This window comes from Oryx dammah, unplaced genomic scaffold, assembly GCF_014754425.2.
Source record: "Oryx dammah isolate SB20612 unplaced genomic scaffold, SCBI_Odam_1.1 HiC_scaffold_23, whole genome shotgun sequence".
Lineage (NCBI taxonomy): Eukaryota > Metazoa > Chordata > Mammalia > Artiodactyla > Bovidae > Oryx > Oryx dammah.
In genome coordinates this window covers 127,165,480-127,187,733 of record NW_024070207.1, presented here as the reverse complement: position 1 = coordinate 127,187,733, position 22,254 = coordinate 127,165,480, and the positions used below count along the sequence as shown (strand labels likewise).

Genomic DNA, 22,254 nt, shown 5'->3' with positions numbered 1-22,254 from the left:
GCCAGCTGCCAATGCAAAAGACCTGGGTTCAATTCCTGGGTGGGGAAGATTCCCCTGGAGGAGGAAATGGCAACCCACTGCAGTATTCTTGCCTGGAGAATCTCATGGACAGAGGAGCCTGGTGGGCTACAGTTCATGGGGTCAATAGAGTCGGACAGGACTGAGTGTGTACACACAGGGAAAGTCTCAGTTATCACTGGCTGTGGGTCATTGTTTGGACAAACTAGGTATGACCCTCTTCCAATCCCTTTTTTTTCCTGCCAGTCTCTAGCATCAGAGCCAGTTAAATGCTTACTGGACCAATCGTCTGATGCAGGTTTTCAACCTTGGCACTAGTGATGAGTGAGAACACCTCGTTCTTTGTGGCAGGGGTGAGGAGGGGGGGTTGTCCTGAGCTTCATGAGATATTTAGCAACATCTGTGCCCCCTCCCCACTGGGGGCCAATAGTAGTTCCCTGCTCCATGTCTGAGTTTCAGAAATGCCTCTAGGCATTGTCTACTGACCCATGTGGGGCGAAATCGCTGTGGCTCAGAATATCCCATTGTTATTCTGCAAAGTGCCTTCTAAGCGTGGGCTGTTAGGCTTCCATTTTGTCTTTTCCTTCTACAGGTCTGGTTCCTTGTGGCAACACTGCTGTGAAAGGCATTGTGACTTAATCCCTTTAGATGTGTTCATTCCTCTTCATAAAGGCCTGGTGACCTACTCCCTTTAGACGTGTTTGTTCTTTTTTGTTCGTCTCCATAAAGTGGCAAATAAAGTGGTCAGAGGGCTTCCATGCCCATCTCCTAAATCTGCTTTCTGTAAATAACAGATGTGGGCATGAGAGAGGATTGTGTCGAATTGGATCTTCGCTGGCTCCCAAGGGGAGTCACCCAGTTGTTCCAATTCACGTCCTTATGGTCTTAATCTGGGGAGATAGTGTGAGGGTGAACGGTCAGGAGAGGTGACCGTGCCCGGCAGGGGTGAAGGGTCAACGCTGACATCACACTATTCCCATGCTTTGCTTTTCAAATGAAAGAAAACATTCATTTTATTTTGAATTTTTTTAATGGAGCATGGTTGATTTACAATGCTGTTTTAGTGGCTCGGCTGGTAAAGAATCCGCCTGCAATGTGGGAGACCTGGGTTCAATCCCCGGGTTGGGAAGATCCTCTGGAGAAGGGAAAAGCTATCCACTCTAGGTTTCTGGCCTGGAGAATTCCATGGACTGTATAGTCCATGGGGTCAGAACGAGTTGGACACGACTGAGCGACTTTCACTTTAGTTTCAACTGTACATCAAAATGTATCATATATATATGATATGTGTGTATATATATGTATGTGCATATATATGGAGGTACTTTAGTTGCTAAGTTGTGTCCAACTCTTGTGACCCCATGGACTATAGCCCACCAAGCTCCTCTGTCCATGGGATTTTCCAGGCAACAATTCTGAAGCAGGTAGCCTTTTCCTTCTCCAGGGGAGGTTCCCAACCCTGGAATCGAACCCAAGTCTCCTGCATTGCAGGCAGATTCATTACCCACTGAGCCACCAGGGAAGCCCAATGTATATGTATATAGAGTGGAATATGTATATACATGCATGTGTGTGTGTGTGTAATACAAGTGTGTGTGGTGTCTGTGTGTGTGTGGGCTTCCCAGATAGCTCAGTGGGTAAAGAATTCTCCTGCAGTGCAGGAGATACAGGAGACATGGGTTCCACCCCTGGGTCGGAAAGATCCCCCTGGAGAAGGAAATGGCAGCCCACACCAGTATTCTTGCCTGGAGAACCCCATGGACACAGGAGCCTGTCAGGAGGCTACAGTCCACGGGGTCTCAAAGAGTCGGACACGACTGGAGGAACTTACCATGCACGCACGCACACGCGTGCACACACAACACACACATATTCTATAGTATGTTCAAATCCATTGATTTGGCTTTCTTTGAGTTCATTTTCATTTCATGTGGGGCTTCGAGACCAGAGATTGGAAAACTTTTCCTATAGACAGCCAGATAGTAAAATATTTTCAGGTTTTCGTGCCAAGCAATCTTTGTCATAGCTGCTCCACTTGGACCTCGTAGCATGGGGCAGACAGATAATAAGTAAGTCAATGAGTGTTGCCGTATTGTTTGACTTTGCTTATGGACCTGTAAATATGAATTTCATGTTCTTTTAATGTGTCACAAAAAAGTTCTTTTTTCAACTGTTTAAAATATGAAAACCTTCTTAGTTGGCTCCAAAACCAGACAGGGACATAGTCCCATCTACCTCGGTCTGTGAGTCCAGCTCTACTGGGAAAATATTTGTAGAGAACTTGCTATGAGAAAAAAATGTTCCTACCCTCTTGACCCTTCGAGGCTGTGCAAAGGACAGGATAACCACATAAAACAAAACCAAACAAATAGACAATGGGAAATAGTGACAGTTGCTCTGGGGAGGACAGGGAGCGGTGCCAGGATTCATCAGCTGTGAGGAAACTGCTTTAGACTGTGTAAATCACGGGGGGCTTTCCTGAGGAGGTGGCCCCTCAGCTGACTTCTGTGGATGAGTAGGCATTGGGCAGAGCGTGAAAAGAAGCAGCAGGGGGCAGGAGGCTACCGCGAGGCCAGAAAGAGCGCGTTGCGTGAAATTGTTTCAGAATGTGATCACTCGGTATCTGATTCTTCTCCTTTTGGATGGCTTCGCAGGATAAGCACGGTGCACCCCCGCTTCTGTCTGCTGAGAGAGGCACTCTACTTCTCCCTCCTTGCACATGGTGGTCTCGGAAAGGTAACATCCGGAGGAGAAGCACCCAAGACCATCTGAAAGTGTTGCCAGTGTAAGTACGAGCTGCGCGTGTGGGGATGTTTTCAGTCTGAAAATGTCACCGCCTTTTCACACCGTGCTCTTGCTGCTGTGCTGTCTGAGTCGAGTAGGTATTTGGCGCCCTTTACGGTGGTGTTTCGTGGGACTTCCCTGGTGGTTCCCTGGTTAAGGATCCACACTTCCGCTGCCCGGGACACAGGTTCGATCCCTGGTCGGGGAACTAGGCTCCTGCGTGGCACGTGCAATGCCCCAGCTCTCAAATTTTTAAAGTTAAAGTAAAAAATAATAATAATACGGGTCTTACCAGGCTGCTAATGGTAAAGAGTCTGCCTACCAATGCAGGCAACAGGGTTTGGATCTCTGGGTCAGGAAGATTCCCCTGGAGGGGGAAATGGCAACCCACTCCAGTATTCTTGCCTGGAGAATCCCATGAGACAGAGGAGCCTGCTGGGTTACATTCCATGGGGTTGCAGAGTCAGACCTGGCTCAGCGCCTGAACCCTGGGCTTAGTTGCTCCGAGGCACGTGGAATCTTTCCAGATGAGGAATCGAACCCGCATACCCTGCCTTGGCAGGTGGGTTCTTGACCACTCGACCTCCAGGAAAGTCTCAAAGGCTGCATCTTCCTGATGCTCTGATATTGTGATATCAGGGTGGTGCTAGGGAGCATTTACTGACCTCCATAGCAACAGACCCAGGCAACGGGCACGGTGATGCTGTCAGAGAAGATACGGTTCACAGTGGTACTTGAAGGCTCCCAGAGGTGGAACCATGCAGAGTCAAGGCTTTGAGTGCCAGCCTCCCCGCCCCCCGCTGGCCTCCTGGTCTCAGAGAGTGGATTTACCTTCCTGTGCCGAGGGTTTCCTCTGTACAGTGGAAGTGCACAGGGCGGTTATGAAGTGTAAAGGATGTGCTTTGTTTGGGAGAAGTAGGGTCAATACCTGGATGGTCCTGCCAGCCTAGATGGTGGGTTGCAGACAGATGCAGGTGCGTGCATGTTAAGTCTCTTCGGTTGTGTCTGACTCTGTTCGACCCCGGGGACTGTAGCTTGCCAGGCTCCTCTGTGCATGGGAGCCTCCAGGCAAGAATACTGGAGTGGGTTGCCACGCCCTCCTCCTCCCGGGGATCTTCCCGACCCAGGGATCGAACCTGTATCTCTTATGTCTCCTGTGTTGGCAGCTGGGTTCTTTCCCACTAGGGCCATCTGGGAAGCCCGCAGACGGATGTAACTGTCCTCCAAATGCAGCTTGGGATTCTGAGGTTACTGATGGCAAGCCCTTCTCCCTGAAGGCGATTCTGCCTTCCAGAGGGAATTTGGCAACATCTGGGGGATATATTTGAAGAATTGATGCTTTTGAACTGTGGTGTTGGAGAAGACTCTTGAGAGTCCCTTGGACTACAAGGAGATCCAAGCAGTCCATCCTAAAGGAGATCAGTCCTGAGTGTTCATTGGAAGGACCGATGTTGAAGCTGAAACTCCAATGCTTTGGCCAACTGATGCAAAGAGCTGACTCACTGGAAAAGACCCTGATGCTGGGAGGGATTGAGGGCAAGAGGAGAAGGGGACAACAGGGGATGAGGTCGTTGGATGGCATCACAGAGTCGATGGACATGCCTTTGGGTAAACTCCGGGAGATGGTGATGGACAGGGAGGCCTGGTGTGCTGCGGTCCTTGGGGTCACAAAGAGTCGGACACGACTGAGTGACCGAACTGAACTGAACTGGGGGGTATTTTGGTTTTCTAAGTGTGGAGGGGCTCGGCTCCTGGAGTCAGTGTGGTGGAAGCAGAAATGTGGTCACCTTTCTGGAAATGCACAGACAGCCCACAGTCACTTGTTCCCCCAGCTTCCAATGTCAGGACCACCAAGTGGAGAAACCCCCATCAATACAGCAGGAGACTGAATCTGTTTTCTTCCTAGAAGAGTCACTGGTATTTTACTTTGAGGGATTAGAGTTAGAATCCAAATTAAAGAGTAGAAAAAGACAATGATCTTTTCGCAATTTTTCTTTCTTTCTTTTTTTTTTTTTTGTATTTAAACCCCTGAGGCAGAGGTTTTCTGGTCGAAGAAAAAACATCCTCAGAGGCTTCGACCCTGGGCTTGCATTACTTCTTAATGCTGAGCTAATCCTGAGCAGCTTAACAGATTCATTTTCTATTGTGATTTCTGTAATTTGTTCTTTAAAAGGATCTTGGGTTCCTTTCCCCTTTGAGAAACCAACTTTTGGGAGATTTTTTAAGGGATACTTTATTTTCTCAATGTGTTGTTAATGTGGGAGCCGGCTTTGATTTCCGACCCAGCTTTCAAAGCCTTAAGCACCTGCTAAGTAAGAGTTTTATTTTTATTCCTCTGGAAAACAGCAGTATGATTTGCAAGGAAATGCTTTGAGAAATTTTTTTTTTTAATTGTTTTAGTCTGGAAGGAGATTGACATTCTTTGGACCCAGCTAGCAGAGCTTGGGGAAAAAAAATTTCACAGAGTTGGTAGCTAATTAAAAATGTGCAGCTGAAAAAAGACTCATGATTAATTCATGATAAATTAATATGACAATGCATTTTCCTTTTTGAATGTTCTGATGCAAAGTGAGAATCTTTCAGTGGGGATTAAAATACCTCTTACTAAATACCTAATAACATTATCCATTATATGTTAGCAACATAAAGGCATCCTTGAGGGGGATTTTCTTTGGCCATGCTGCAGGGTATGTGGGATCTCAGATCCTTGACCAGAGATGGAATCCGCATGCCCTGCAAGGGAAGCAAGGAGTCTTAAAAATTGGACACCCCCCCCAACCAAGGAAGTCCCCTGTTTCAATGTACTTCAAAATCCAGAGTTTGGGATTCTTATATATAAAAACGTCCCTTTCCTTTAAGTGGATGAAGACTTTGATAATAATCAAGGAAATGCTTTGATCTTGTCTCTCCTCTTTCTAATTTATTTCCATCCCAAAAAAGATTTATTAGAGACATTAAAGTTTTCTTAGGAACTAAAAAAAAAAAGGGGAAAAAAATCTTCTTTTAATGCAATGTCATTTTATTTGACCCGACCTGTCTGTTGCTTACTCTGCCTAACTATCTGGCGGGATAGTCAAGTCGTCTTTTCCTTTTTTCTCTTTAATCCTTTGATGATGATGAAAAGGTTCCTCAAGTGGACTGTAAATCCTTAATGAGGATATTTGACGGCAGCAAATACCCATGATCATAGGCACATTTGGGTGTCAAGATAATCCCAACCGAAAAAAAAATTACGGTGCCTGAATTGTGCATCTCAGAAAAAATGATGGAGAAGGTTCATTAAGAAGGACAGTGGAACATCAAACAGAGCTATCTGGAGGCTGTCCTCTTAACCAAGACACCCCCAAGAGTGGGACACTTTGTTATTGCAGCCCTCTTTTTTTTTTAACTTAGTTATTTTAGTTGGAGGCTAATGACTTTACAATATTGTAGTGGTTTTTGCCATACTTGACATGAATCCGCCACGGGTGTACATGTGTTCCCCATCCTGAACTCCCCCTCCCACCTCCCTCCCCTCCCATCCCTCTGGGTCATCCCAGTGCACCAGCCCCGAGCACCCTATCTCATGCATCGAACCTGGACTGGTAATGTTTCACATATGATAATATGCATGTTTCAATGCCATTCTCTCAAATCATCCCACCCTCGCCTTCTCCCACAGAATCCAAAAGACTCTTGTCTCTTTTGCTGTCTCGAATATAGGGTCATCGTTACCATCTTTCTAAATTCCATATATATGCATTAGTAAACTGTGGAAAATTCTGAGAGAGATGGGAATACCAGACCACCTGACCTGCCTCTTGAGAAATCTGTATGCAGGCCAGGAAGCAACAGTTAGAACTGAACATGGAACAGACTGGTTCCAAATAGGAAAAAGAGTACGTCAAGACTGTATATTGTCACCCTGCTTATTTAACTTATTTGCAGAGTACATCATGAGAAACACTGGGCTGGATGAAGCACAAGCTGGAATCAAGATTGCTGGGAGAAATATCAATAATCTCAGATATGCAACTGACACCACCCTTATGGCAGAAAGTGGAGAGGAACTAAAAAGCCTCTTGATGAAAGTGGAGAGTGAAAAAGTTGGCTTAAAGCTCAACATTCAGAAAACGAAGATCATGGCTTCTGGTCCCATCACTTCATGGGAAATAGATGGGGAAACAGTGGAAACAGTGTCAGACTTTATTTTTTTGGACTCCAAAATCACTGCAGAGGTGACTGCAGCCATGAAATTAAAAGATGCTTACTCCTTGGAAGAAAAGTTATGACCAACCTAGATAGCATATTCAAAAGCAGAGATATTACTTTGCCGACTAAGGTCCGTCTAGTCAAGGCTATGGTTTTTCCAGTGGTCATGTATGGATGTGAGAGTTGGACTGTGAAGAAGGCTAAGTGCCAAAGAATGGATGCTTTTGAACTGTGATGTTGGAGAAGACTGTTGAGAGTCCCTTGGACTGCAAGGAGATCCAACCAGTCCATTCTGAAGGAGCTCAGCCCTGGGATTTCTTTGGAAGGAATAATGTTAAAGCTAAAGCTCCAGTACTTTGGCCACCTCATGCGAAGAGTTGACTCATTGGAAAAGACTTTGATGCTGGGAGGGATTGGGGGCAGGAGAAGGGGATGACAGAGGACGAGATGGCTGGATGGCATCACTGACTCAATGGACGTGAATCTGAGTGAACTCCGGGAGTTGGTGATGGACAGGGAGGCCTGGCGTGCTGTGATTCATGGGGTCGCAAAGAGTCGGACACGTCTGAGCGACTGAACTGAACTGAACTGAACTGCTACCGTATTGCTGTTTTTCTCTCTGGCTTACTTCACTCTGTATAATAGGCTCCAGTTTCATCCACCTCATTAGAACTGATTCAAATGCGTCCTTTTTAACGGCTGAGTAATATTCCATTGTGCATGTGTACCACAGCTTTCTTATCCGTTCGTCTGCTGATGGACATCTAGGTTGCTTCCATATCCTGTCTCCATATCTGGGCCCTGAACAACCGGTATAGGGCTTCCCTGGTGACTCAGCGGTAAAGAATCCACGTGCCCATTCTGGAGATGTGGGTTGGATCCCTGGTCCGAGAAGATCCCGCGTGGCTCGGAGCAACAAAGCCCTGTGCTCCACAGCTACTGAGTGTCTGCTCTGGAGCCCACGTGCCATGACTCCTGAAGCCGAGATGCCCTAGAGCCCGAGGTCCATAATGAGAGGAGCCGCTGCAGTCCTTTTCGCTGAGCACGTGCTGTCTGCAATGAAAAGGCTGTGCTCAGTCGCTCAGTCGTGTCTGACTCTCTGTGACCCCGTGGACTGTAAACCATCTACTCGGAAAGCGGGAGACCCAGGTTCGATCCCTGGGTCGGGAGGATCCCCTGGAGAAGGGAACGGCTACTCACTCCAGTATTCTCGCCTGGAGAACCCCATGGACAGAGGAGCCTGGTGGGCTACAGTCCATGGGGTCAGAAAGGGTCAGACACGACTGAATGACACTTTCGCTTTCACTTTGCAAGCTCTATAAGCAGAGGAGGCTTCCCTGGTGGCTCAGCTGATAGAGAATCCGCCTGCAATGTGGGAGACCTGGGTTCAATCCCTGGGTTGGGAAGATTCCCTGGAGAAGGAAACGGCTACTCACTCCAGTATTCTGGCCTGGAGAATCCCATAGACTGTATAGTCTATAGAATCGCAAAAGAGTCAGACACGACTGAGCGACTAAAACCACCACCATAAGCATAGGAAACATACACCGCTCACTCAGGGTGTCCTAGCAATGCAGGGTGCCTTGTAGACGTTTAGTAAGTAATTATTGAATTGTTGTTGAAACCCTTGCTCTGAGTCCCAGCTTCAAGACCTTACCCTGGGACTTCCCTGGTGGCCTGGTGGCTAAGACTCCATGCTTCCAATGCAGGGGTCTCGCGTTCAATCCCCGGTCAAGGAACTAAGACCCTACATGCCACAGCTAAAGATAACGCGTGCTGCAATGAAGATCTGGTGCAGTCAAAGAAATAAAGTTTTTTTTTTTTTTTTAAATACATAGATGGAAAAAAAAAAAAAGGTCCCTCTGCTGTATCAAGTGAGAGACAGTGAAATCGCTCAGGTGTGTCCAACTCTTCCTGACCCCATGGATTATAGCCTACCAGGCTCATCCGTCCATGAGATTTTTCCAGGCAAGAATACTGGATTGGGTTGCCATTTCCTTCTCCACTATATCAATCCTGCCATTAAATGATATTCTTTGGATTTTAATCAACTAAGAAGGTTACTTTGTTTAAAAAAAAAAAAAAGTTTCCTTCCTGATTGATTTGGCCTCTAACTTACACACTGTAAGCAATGATCTTTACCTCTGATCTGGGATTTCTCAACCTTCCTGTTGGCCAGATATGATGAAACTCCATCCCTGGTAAACATTACCTCCCACTTGGCTGCCTGGGATTCCAGGGAGGAACAGAGCCACGTGGCACAAGCAAGTGCTTTTTGTCTTTTCTGTAAAGAATGAAGCAATTTTAAACTAAGTAACTGGAATTCTGTGACATTTTCACTGAGTCTATTTAATTAGTTGTTTCACTGACAGTCATTGAGGTGCAGCTCTTGCAGTTCTGCTATTTGTACTGCATGACATGTGTTCTGCTTATTTTTTTTTCCCCATATGAAGCGCATGTTAAAGCCTGCATTTTAAAGGTGAATTGTATGGTAAGATAGTCTACGATACCATTTCAGGTTTAAAATGTCCTATTTGAAATCAGAAAATAATGTATACAACAGTCTGTCATTCTTTCCTTTTCTCTATAAAAGTTTGGAAGGCCTTGATAGCAATAAAATGTCTGTAGTTAGATTTTTATAATTTTAGGAGTGCAGTGTTCAGGTCTCACAATTATATAATCTATTGCCAATGAGCAGTTGGTATAAAACTGTTTTAACCTACACCACTGCATTACTACGTATCAGCTTTAACAGCATCTCTATATTGCTTTTTGCCACAGTGCTTTGTTTCTCTATTTTTATTAAAATCCCCTCTGGATTTTAAAGCATAATGGAAATTTACCAATTCATTTTATGTTTTCCTAATCCCCCGCTTTCATAACTTAAAACATGTGTTGTTTCTTAGAATTTGAAATTTTTATTAACTATACATTAGTCTCTAGTTCTTTGATTTTTTTTTTTTTTTTTGCAGTTTGTTTCCAGAGCCTGACGGGTTTTGCTGAGTGCATTTAATTGTGTAATCTTTCATATCAGATGGATGGGGAGCCCATTGCTTCTAGTTATCTTTCAAGTTTATTTATCGCTAAAGTCTGATATTCAGGGTGGGGGGGTGTTGATCAAATGCATAAGCTAAACGTATATTTACAATCATGAGTAGATGCCGTTTCCTGAGTTACTTGTGGGTTTTGCTTCATGTCAATGTATGGCAAAACCCACCACAATACTGTAAAGAACTTAGCCTCCAATTAAAATAAATAAATTTAAAAAAATCGAATAGACATTAGAACGAAGAAAGAGAAAAGCAAACATTTTTATATTAACTCACACGTGTAGAGTCGAAACCAGTGCTACAGCTGAACCTATTTGCAGGGCAGGAATGGAGATGCGGATGTCGAATGGACTCGTGGACACGGGGGAGAAGAGAGGGTGGGATGAATGGAAAGAGTGACCGTGACGTATATACATGACCGTGTGTAAAATAGACAGCTAGTGGGAAGCCTCTGTACAGCACCGGGAGCTCAGCTCGGCGCTCTGTGATGACCTCGAGGGGTGGATGGGGGGATAGTAGCGGGGGGGGGGCAAGAGGGAAGGGGCATGTGTATACATATGGCTGATTTACCTCATTGTAGGCAGAAACTCACATAGCATTGCAAATAAAATAAAATGTGGAGAGCCTGGACTTTCTTTTGGCTTTCAGACTTGCCCCCCAGTTTACCATTTATGGAATAGCTTCTTTTTAAAGATCCCTCTGTGGGTTTAACACCTCTGACTTCATGTTGGTCTAGAATAGCAGGTGGTTATGGTGGAGGCTGTGCAGTTTAGTCTTCCTTCTTTTCTTTTTGTTTGTTTAGCTACATGCTTAAGTCGCTCCGACTGTCTGACTCTTTGAGACCCTGTGGACTGGAGCCCTCCAGGTTCTTCTGTCAAAGGGATTTTCTAGGCAAGAAGCCTGGAATGGGTTGCCCTTTCCTCCTCCAGGGCATCTTTCCCCCCAGGCACTGGGTCTTAGCTGAAATATGCAGGACCATTACTTGCCTCATGTGGGCTCTAGTGCCCAGGCCAGGGGTCGAACCAGGGTCCCCCTGCATCGGGAGCACAGAGTCTTAGCCATTGAACCACCAGGGAAGTTGCCGGTTACGAGTCTCGCTTCTAACTTTACATTTGCTGTTAGGCCCTGACACCCACTGAGTCACGTGACATTGCTGATGGCCCATCTTTTAAAAAAATTTTATTTATTTTGAAATTAAAAGACGCTTGCTCCTTGGAAGGAAAGCTATGATCAACCTAGACAGCATCTTAAAAAGCAGAAACATTACTTTGCCCACAAAGGTCTGTCTAGTCAAAGCTATGGTTTTTCCTGTGGTCATGTATGGATGTGAGAGTTGGACTATAAAGGAAGCTGAGCGCAGAAGAATTGATGCTTTGGAACTGTGGTGTTGGAGAAGGCTCTTGAGAGGCCCTTGGACTGCAAGGAGATCCAACCAGTCCATCCTAAAGGAGATCAGTCCTGGGTGTTCATTGGAAGGACTGATGCTGAGGCTGAAACTCCAATCCTTTGGTCACCTGATGTGAAGAACTGATTCATTGGAAAAAAACCCTGATGCTGGGAAAGAGTGAAGGTGGGAGGAGAAGGGGACGACAGAGGATGAGATGGTTGGACGGCATCACCAACTCGATGGACATGAGTTTGAGTAGAATCCGGGAGTTGGTGATGGACAGGGAGGCCTGGCGTGCTGCAGTCCATGGGGATGCAAAGAGTCAGACACGACTGAGCGGCTGAACTGAACTGATTTTGGTTTTGGCCGCATTGAGTCGTCACTGCCGTGTGTGGGCTTTCTCTAGTTTTGGTGAGCAGGGTCTCCTCTTCCTTGTATTGTGTGGGCTTCTCATTGTCGTGGCGTCTCTTGGGGCTGAGCGGCGGCTATAGGGCGTGTTGGCTACGGTAGTGGTGGCTCATGGACTTAGTTGCTCCGAGTCAAGCGGGATCCTCCCAGACCAAGGATTGAGCCCGTGTCTCCTGCCTGGGCAGTCAGATTCCTTACCACCGAGCCACCCAGGAAACCCCTGGACGGCAGAGTCTTAACTGCTGGAGCACCAAGGAAGTGCTGGTCCATCATTTGAATAAAAATGGCTATTGCAAATGTTTCATCCTAATACGGTGATTAAAGCATCTTGTCCCATTGATCAGTCATTCAAGCTTTTCTTTTCCACTGCAAGGAAACACAGAATCCAGGAGCACTAAAGAAAAGGCAAGGGTGTCCCTCTGTTGAGTAGAATATCAATTCTAAGTTGAAGAACTAACCAAAGTTAGGCTGAAAAATGTTGTGAATGTACTTATTATCTGATCTACGACGCAGACGTATTGAGTTATCAGAGAGGATAATTCATCGGCGTGGCTTTGGCAAGCGAATTCATATTCTTTTCCTGTAATCCATTTTCATAGCTTAACATTTTTATTAAAAATGACTACCTGCTCCCTCACGAAAAGGAGGCACATTTTTAAGAGCTGCTGATTGATTTTTCTGCATTATTCAGGAGTTGTATTTTTATTCAGAAAAATAACAGCTACCACACTGCTCTCAAATCACCTCTGCAGACATGTGTGGTTTCTCTTGGTGGGATCCTCAAACATTTCCATGACATGAGCAAACTCAGGCGGCAGTGGCAAGCGGAGGACTAGAGAAGACGATCTGAGTGCCTGCTAAGTCACTGTACTCGTGTCTGACTCTTTGCAACCCCTTGGAGTGTAGCCCATCAGGCTCCTCTCTCCATGGGATTCTTTAGGCAAGAATATTGGAGTGGGTTGCCATTTCCTCCTCGAGGGGATCTTCCCGACCCAGGGAGTGAACCCAGATCTCCCACATTGCAGGCAGATTCTTTACCTTCTGAGCCAGGGAAGGCTGTGCAGACTTCCTAACACGCAGGATTATTTGCTGGAGGATCCCGGTGTCTAGTTGTGGATGGATGTCAGGCCAGCTCACAGTTCCCACACGCCACGAGGAGGATTCTGTGCAGACTTACAATCAAGGATGTGGTCGTTCAATCACTTTGGACAAGTTTAACCTGGTTAAGTTTGGCTGGGCTTTCCAGATGCCTCCCTGGCAGGCTACAGTCCATGGGGTCGCAAAGAGCCGGACGTGACTGAGCGAGTAAACGACAACAACTTTCTCTGGCTGGATTTGATACCGGGGAGGATATCCTGACTGTGGTTAGGCCGTGCCTCTCAGCTGCACCACTATCTTAACTAACAAAGCATTTTTTTTTTTTTAAGGCCTTTGCATTCTGCTTACAGTAAGTGTTCTCTGCACTTGCTTATAATCTTGAAAAGAGCATCAGTGATTGTGTGAGGGCTGGGGAGGGGGGCGCCCCCATCCTGCTTGGACTGATGGCCGGGCTAAGGATCATTTGTTTGAAATGGCTCCAATGTGGAGGGGTTCGCTGGCTTTGCTGGAGTGTGGGGTTGGGAGTGGCAGCTGGCCGTGCACTTCGCACACATCCTACTTGTTTGGAGCCGTCTTTGGCTTGTGACCTACTCTGGTTGTTACAGCCATCAAGCTTGGCCCCGATCCTGGGCGTGCTCAGTCACGTCCGACTCTTTGCAGCCCCGTGGCCCGTAGCCCACCGGGGCTCCTCCATCCGTGGGATTCTCCAGGCAAGAATCCTGGAGTGGGTTGCCATGCCCTCTCCAGGGGATCTTCCAGACCCAGGGATCGAATCCGGGTCTCCCACATCTCCTGCATAGGCAGGTGGGTTCTTTACCGACGAGCCCCCCGAGAAGCCCCGATGCTAATAGGCCAAATGATGTTCCTCTTTCTCTTCTGAAAATGTGGCCTGCGCTGCACGGCTCTCACTCTCGTGGTGAAACCTCTAGGTTGTCCCCAGAGGCCTTCTGGTGTTTACAGCACAGATAACAATACCAGCATGGAAAGAAAAATGTCATCCGGAGATCCAGTGGTTAAGACTTCACCTTCCACTGCAAGGGCTGCAGATTCGATTCCTGGTCAGGAAGCATTTATCCCACGTGACTTTAAAAGTGGTCCAAATTAAAAAAAAAAAAAAATTCTTAGAAGAAAAAAAAAAAAGAATGTCAAGCCTTTTCCAAATCCCTCCCTTTCTCTTCTGCTACAAAGCTTATGGCTCATATTCTGTTGTTTTCTCCTCATGCATTTTCATTCTCTCCAACTAGCCTATAAGATAATGGCAACCCACTCCAGTGCTCTTCCTGGAAAATCCCATGGGTGGAGGAGCCTGGTGGGCTGCCGTCTATGGGGTCGCTAAGAGTCGGACACGACTGGATGACTTCAGTTTCACTTTTCACTTTCATGCATTGGAGAAGGAAATGGCAACCCACTCCAGTGTTCTTGCCTGGAGAATCCCAGGAATGGCAGAGCCTGGTGGGCTGCCATCTGTGGGGTCGCTCAGAGTCGGACACGACTGAAGCGACTCAGCAGCAGCAGCAGCCTATAAATGTCGGCCCATTCCTTCAGACTGAATGTTAGAAAACTAAGCGAATAAGCCCATTTGTATCTTATTTTTGTTTTTAATTAAGATTCCACCTATTTGTTGTTTTTTGGCTGCTCAGTCGTGTCTGACTCTTTGCAACCCCATGGAGTGCAGCACGCCAGGCTTCCCTGTCCTTCACTGTCTTCCGGAACTTGCTCAAACTCACGTCCATTGAGTTGGTGATGCCATCCAACCATCTCATCCTCTGTCGTCCCCTTCTCCCGCCCTCAATCTTTCCCAGCATCAAGGTCTTCTCCAGTGAGTCAGCTCTTCGCATCAGGGGGCCAAAGGATTGGAGCTTCAGTTTCAGCATCAGTCCTTCCAGTGAATATTCAGGACCGATTTCCCTTAGGATGGCTGGTTGGATCTCCTTGCAGTCCAAGGGACTCTCAAGAGTCTCCTCCAACATCACAGCTCAAAAACATCCATTCTTCGGTGCTCAGTCTTCTTTGTGGTCCAACTCTCACATCCATACATGACTACTGGAAAAACCACAGCCTTTAAGAAGACCACATATTCAGATGGGATTTTTCCTGGCCTAATGTCAGACAGTATTTCTTCATGACTTTAAAAGAGGTCATCTATGTAAATGACACTTGATGAAATATCATTGATGATACAAATTGAACAAAGCGACATTGCTTCTAAACAAAATACGGTTTGCGACGTAGCTTTTTCTTTGTTTCCAGTAAACCTTTTCTGCGCCTGGCACACAGGTCTGAAACTTGTTGGTTGCCATGGTTAAGTTTTCCATTAAGTCAGAGCAGTGTTAATTTTCTTATAATGAACAGACTCAATGTAATTACATCACTGGTTATGAAAATGTTCTTTTGTCTCTCTGCTGCAGAATAATTCTGTTTTAGAAATAGCTACGTTCTCAAAAAAAAATTTTTGTTTTTCTTCTTTGCCAAACGAAGGTTGGTCAGAAAAATAATGTTTTTTCAGGGAGGAGTGTTTGCTGGTTTTCAGAAATGAATGTGCTATACTCTTAATATTTTAGAGCACTTTTATTTCATTTTAAGTACTTTTATCAACTAAGTCCTTTAAGAGTTTGAAACATCTTTAGGAACACCTGTTCTACTCCATGTTTGTGGCTGAAAAATAAGTTCTGATTCTTATGATAATAGTTTTCATGCAGTGGGGTTGAAAGTGACTACTAAGATAAAATTTCAGACGTTCTTTTTTTTTCTTAGTTTTAATTGGAGGATAATTGCTTTACAATATTATGTTGGTTTTTACCGTACATCCACATGAACCAGCTGTAGGGATACACATGTCCCCTCCGTTTTGAACCTCCCAGCCCACCCCGCCCGTCTAGGTTGTCAGAGAGCTCCCTGCATCAGTCGGCAAATTCCCCCTGGCTGTCTGTTCTGCTTGTGATGATGTCTATGTGTCAGTGAACAGTGTCTCTGTTCCTCCCACCCTCTGCTTGCCCTTCACTGTGTCTACAAGTCTGTTCTCTGTGTCTGCATCCCCCTTGTAGGTTCACCAGCAGCACCTTCTTCGTTCCTTATATATGCCTTAAGATACGCTGTTTGTCTTTCTCTTTCCGACTTACTTCACTCTAACGGGCTCTAGGTTCATCCACCTCATGAGAACTGACTCAAACGCGCCCCTTTTCGTGGCTGAGTAGTATTCCACCGCGTATATGTACCACAACTTCTTTATTCATTCATCTCTCGGTGGGCATCTAGGTAGAACATTCTTCGTTTTTAAGGTGACTGAGTCGTAAAGATAGAGTGAGAGATGCTCAAAGTGAGGCGGACAGGCTTACAGAATTGCTTCCGAGCTCTCGCTTGTCTATTTTATCCAATATGTATACAGAAGTTAGAGACACAGTTCCTTTAAAGCTATGTTTTTATATTTATGTATTTATTTGACGGTGCCAGGGTCTGAGCCGTGGCGTGTGGGGTCTTTTGTTGTGGGGTGCGATGAATTCACTCCTTCCACTGTGCTTGCTGCCACCTCTTAGTACCCTTAGTTCTGAATGTTAAAGCACAACATTCAGAAAACTAAGATCATGGCATCCAGTCCCATCATTTCCTGGAAAATAGATGGGGAAACAGTAGAAACAGTGTCAGACTTTATTTTTCTGGACTCCATAATCACTGCAGATGGTGACTGCAGCCATGAAATTAAAAGATGCTTACTCCTTGGAAGGAAAGTTATGACCAACCTAGACAGCATATTAAAAAGCAGAGACATTATTCTGCCAACAAAGGTCTGTCTAGTCAAGGCTATAGTTTTTCCATTGGTCATGTATGGATGTAAGAGTTGAACTATAAAGAAAGCTGAGTGCAGAAGAATTGATGCTTTTGAACTGTGGTGTTGGAGAAGACTCTTGAGAGTCCCTTGGACTGCAAGGAGATCCAACCAGTCCATCCTAAAGGAGCTCAGTCCTGGGTGTTCATTGGAAGGACTGATGTTGAAGCTGAAACTCCAATACTTTGGCCACCTGCTGTGAAGAGCTGACTGATTGGAAAAGACCCTGTTGCTGGGAAAGATTGAAGGCAGGAGGAGAAGGGGACGACAGAGGATGAGATGGTTGGATGGCATCACAACGTGATGGACATGGGTTTGGGTGGACTCCAGGAGTTGGTAATGGACAGAGAGGCCTGGCATGCTGCAGTTCATGGGGTCGCAAGGACTCGGACATGACTGAGTGACTGGAGTGAACTGAACTGAACTGAGCACCCAGTGCTGCCCCAGGCAATGAACCTTGTCTTCCTTGAGCTTGGAAAGGTTTGCGACACTCCCGTGTCTGCAGGTTTCCCTTTTAAAAGCTGCTGTACCTACAGGTGACAGTCACAGCTAATTTTAGAAAGGGGTTGACATCGACAACTGGATTATCCTGAAACGCCTGTTTTGTTGTTGTTTTTCCAGTGCAGAGTAGAGAACTTTGAGCTGCTGACAGAGCCTGCCTTAAAGAGATGGTTGTTTTCATTTTTCAAGAGGAGATGACTGTGTTTTCATTTTTCCAGACAGAGCCTGTGTTTTGGTTTGAGGTAGAAAGGAAAGGTCAGCGCTGTGCAGGGAGAAAGAAATGTTTGTTTGTTGTAGAAACAAACACACAGGGCAGAGAGGATGCGGTTCTTTTATGGTGATGTCTCAGGCTTCCCCGGTGGCTCCAACGCAGGAGATGTAAGAAACTGGGGTTCAGTCCCTGTGTCGGAGAAGATCCCCTGGAGGAGGGCATGGCAACCCTCTCCAGGATTCTTCCCTGGAGAGTCCCACAGACAGAGGAGCCTTGTGGGCTGCAGTCCACGGGGTCGCAGAGAGTCGGACACGACTGAAGCGACTTAGCATGCATGTGGCGTCTGAGTTGCTTTGGATCCCGTACCATCCGGGGTGGGTGGGTGGACAGTACCCTTTCTTCTAGGGGGAGGGCGAGAAGGGAGGGTCCCAGAGAAGAAGAACGGCCCCTCCCTCCAGCATCCTTCGTGACTCTCTTGCCCTCGCCCTCTGCAGAGACACGATGAGCCTTCTGCTTCTGCTGCTGTTCCTCTGCGAGGCCCAGAGCCGGGCGGCGTCGAAGCCCAACTTCGTCCTGCTGATGGCTGACGATCTTGGCATCGGGGACCCCGGTTGCTATGGCAACAAGACTCTCAGGTGCGGCGATGGGTCAACACAGGGCCCCCTCCACCGGCTGGCCGCCTGGTGACAGGCGGCGGGCGTTCGTGGAACACAGACCACGGGGAGACAAGCAAAGCCCACCCTCCCTTCCAGCTGCACGCCTTGTGTGGCCATGTGTAGACAGTGAAAACCAAGACTGCCCTCGAGCCATGTAAACCATGGTCCTCTGACATCAGGAAAGCAGGAGCTTTGCCTTCTTCACCCTTGTAGGGAATCCCCTTGCCATCCGGAAGAGTCGGACACAACTTAATGACTGAACGACTACAACAGTTCATATTAGATATGCTATTAGACGTGATATTCCTAGAGTTTATTAATGTAATAGGCAACTGGTCCCACTAAGGAGTCTTAATTTTTAAAACTGCACTCAAGTCTTTAAAGTTTACTGTCTGCTAATTATCAAAAGGAAGAAAAGGGCTATACAGTCATAGGTAAGAATTTATAAAAATAAATTCAGAAAAATATCCTAAATCTATCTTGTTCTCCATATTAGCATCCAATTCTTTTTCTTTTAATTGAAGTACAGTTGATCTACAATATTGTTTTAGTATATATATACACTGGAGAAGGCAATGGCACCCCACTCCAGTACTCTTGCCTGGCAAATCCCATGGACACAGGAGCCTGGTGGGCTGCAGTCCATGGGGTCGCTAAGAGTCGGACACGACTGAGTGACTTCCCTTTCTTTTCACTTTCATGCATTGGAGAAGGAAACGGCACTCCACTCCAGTGTTCTTGCCTGGAGAATCCCAGGGACGGGGGAGCCTGGTGGGCTGCCGTCTATAGGGTCACACAGAGTCGGACACGACTGAAGCGACTTAGCAGCAGCAGCAGCATATATATATACACACACGTGTGTGCTGTGTGCTAAGTTACTTCAACCATGTCGGAGTCTTTACAACCCCATGGACTGTAACCCGCCAGGCTCCTCTGTCCATGGGATTTCCCAGGCAAGAATACTGGAGTGGGTTGCCATTTCCTCCTCCAGGGGATCTTCTCGACCCAGGAACTGAACACTTATCTCTTACGTGTGCTGTATTGCAGGCAGGTTCTTGACCAGTAGCGCCACCTGAGAAGCACATATATATACACACCCATACATATCTTCTTTATATATGTGTACATTCTGTTTTCTAATTCTTTTCCATTATCGTTTGTTACAAGATATTGAATATAGTTCCCGATACTATACAGGACCTCCTTGTTATTTATCTGTTTTACAGTGTATGTCTGCTGATCCCAAATTCCTAATTTATCCGTCTCCCCTACCCAGCTCTTTCTGAATGACATGCTTCATTTTATAATATCACACCCCCAAATAGATTTCTCAGTAGCCAATCTAGGCACTAGTCAAACATACGATGTCAGTATGCTCAGCATCTTGCAACATAAGGCCAAAGCCAAGTGGAAATGTTGACAATCAAATGCACAAAGTAAGGTAATAAATGGGACAAATGATCTTGCCCACTGAGGTATGCGCTGTTGCACGGGCTGCCCTGATAACTCCGCTGGCAAAGAATCCGCCTGCGATGCAGGAGACCCCGGTTCGACTCCTGGGTCGGGAAGATCCCCTGGAGAAGGGATAGGCTACCCACCCCAGTATTGCTGGATTTCCCTGGTGGCCCAGCTGGTAAAGAAGCCTCCTGCGATGCGGGAGACCTGAATTCCATCCCTGGGTTGGGAAGATCCCTTGGGGAAGGGAACGGCTGCCCACTCCAGGGTCCTGGCCTGGAGAATCCCACAGACTGTACAGTCCATGGAGGTCACAAAGAGTCGGACAGGACCGAGCGACTTTCTCTTTCACTGTTACCTGATGGGCCTCTGGGCGCTGAATCACGGAGGGTGGGGCTGCTGTGAACGAGATAACACGCCCCATCCCACAGGCCAGGAAGGGAGTGCAGTTAATCACATCGTCCTTTTACGCTGTGATGGAAGCTGCTGAGATGGAGGATAGAAAGACATCCTACTGGTGGAGCAGGCTCCTCCCACAGGACAGGCAGGCCACAGGGGGTCCCATGTATGGTCAGGACCGAAGTCTAAAAAGATGGGCAGAGTGGCAGGGAGCAGGGCTTCTTTAAAAGGATAGGAGACAACCACTCAGAGTGGCCCCAGACCTATGAGAACTCCCCCTTCCTATGCCAGGGAAGTCTGGCATGATTTCCCGAGGTGACGGGGCCATGACCTTCCTGGAGAAAAGGCCGCAGAATGGCTTGTCCTGCACAGTGTGTCATCCTCGAAGTGAACCCCCACGTGAGCATCGCTTCGGCATGAAAACCCTGGAGTCCACAGAGGGTGTGAGTGACTCATGGCCTGACCTGTTTCCAGCTTTGCCCTGGACTCTGTGAACCCCGGGTAGTTCCCTGGTAGAGGCACCTGGAGCCGTTGCTTACTTGCTCCTGGGGTCCCGTCAACCCCTTCTCTCTGGAAAAGTGAAAGTATGAGTCGCTCAGTCGTGTCCAGCTGTTTGCGGCCCCCTGGACTGTAGCCTGCCAGGCTCCTCTGTCCATGGGATTCTCCAGCCAAGAAGACTGGAGTGAATTGCCATTTCCTTTCTCCAGGGGACCTTCCCGACCCAGGGATCGAAACCAGGTTTCCCGCCTTGCAGGCAGATTCTTTCCCGTCTGAGCCACCAGGCAGAGCCTGATGAGAACTCCTTCAGAGCGTCTCTTTGGCTGTGGTTGGGAAGAGGAGAGTCAGGCTGCCCCCAGAGTTTCCCCATTTGGGGGCACAGAGGTGACTGGGGGGGGATACGGAGGCAACTGGCAGGGACAGGTGAGAAGGAGAGAGTCCTTGAAACATCTCCATCCCCCTGGTCCCAGCAGCCCATTCTCAGGACTTGTCCGTCTCCCTCCTAAACCAGAAGCTCAGAGCCCCGGGCGAGTGAGGTCCCCCAGAGAGGGCTGACCTTGACCGTGGAGCCCTCAGTGTGGTTTTATCCTTACTCAGAGCCATGGAGCTGTGTCCGCTCCCTTTTCTTCCCTTCTTCCCACCACGTGTTGTGGTTCAGTTGTTCAGTCGTGTCCGACTCTCTGTGACCCCACAGACCGCAGCACGCCAGGCTTCCCTGTCCATCACTGGATCCCAGAATTGGCTCAAACTGATGTCCATCGAGTCAGTGATGCCATCCAACCATCTCATCCTCTGTCGTCCCCTTCCCACCAAGACACACGGCTCTGTTTCCCTGGGTTACTGAGAAGTGACGCACTGTGCAAAGCCCCCGAAGAAGCTTTCTTAAGATCATGATGAATGACCGAGTCTCTGTTCCAGGACTCCCAATATCGACCGCCTGGCCAGAGGGGGCGCGAAGCTCACACAGCACCTGGCAGCATCGCCCCTCTGCACGCCCAGCAGGGCAGCCTTCATGACCGGCCGGTACCCTGTCCGCTCAGGTAACGCCCCCGCCCCCGCCCCGGCCGGCTCCTGCCCCGCGGTCCTCGTCCTCCTCGTCCTCCTCCCAGTCCTAATGGTCCTCCCCGTCTTCATGGTACATTTCTCATTGCTCAGGAGTAGCCTCTCAGTGCCAAGTGGGAGTTTTCCTCTTCTCGGCCTCTTCTGGAGGACTGCCCCCGAGTGAGATTACGTTCGCCAAGCTTCTGAAGGAGCAAGGCTATTCCACGGCTCTGATAGGTATGGGCGGCTGGGTGTGGGGACTGAGGATCTGGGCGGGGTGGTTGGGAGAGTGCGGAGGGTGTGTCTGCAGCCATCTTTAGGGTGACATGGCTGATAGAATTTGCACAACTGTCGACAGGGAAGAAACAATTTCAACTCCAAATCAAAACGGCAGGCATCTGTATGCACTGTTTGAATGTGGATGTGCTCCTTATTTATGTATCTATGTGTATGTGTGTTGATGGATGGATGGATGGGTGATAGGTAGATAAGGACAGACACACAGATGGACTGACAGATGGACAAATGGATAGATGGAAAGTTAGTTGAGTCAGGTGATAGAGACAGGGAGAGGTAGCTCCGTAGATGAGATGGATGATGGGTGAATGGCTGATGGATGAACTGTGGATGCTGGATGGATGGATGCTGGGTGGATGGTAGATGGATGGTGGATAGATGGATGGTACGTGGATGGTGGATACTGGATGGAGAGGTGGATGGATGATGGAGGGATG

The 22,254-nt window shown here is 47.4% G+C and overlaps 1 protein-coding gene across 1 annotated transcript in view; it reads left to right on the top strand.

Moving 5' to 3' along the window:
• The first annotated feature begins 16,243 nt into the window (after positions 1-16,243).
• Positions 16,244-22,254, top strand: part of STS (steroid sulfatase) — a 95,426-nt gene continuing 89,415 nt past the window's right edge. The window contains exons 1-4 of the mRNA XM_040265373.1: positions 16,244-16,252; positions 17,877-18,106; positions 21,398-21,519; positions 21,635-21,757. Of these exons, the coding sequence (XP_040121307.1) occupies positions 16,244-16,252; positions 17,877-18,106; positions 21,398-21,519; positions 21,635-21,757 (484 nt within the window). The remainder of the gene's footprint in view (positions 16,253-17,876; positions 18,107-21,397; positions 21,520-21,634; positions 21,758-22,254) is intronic.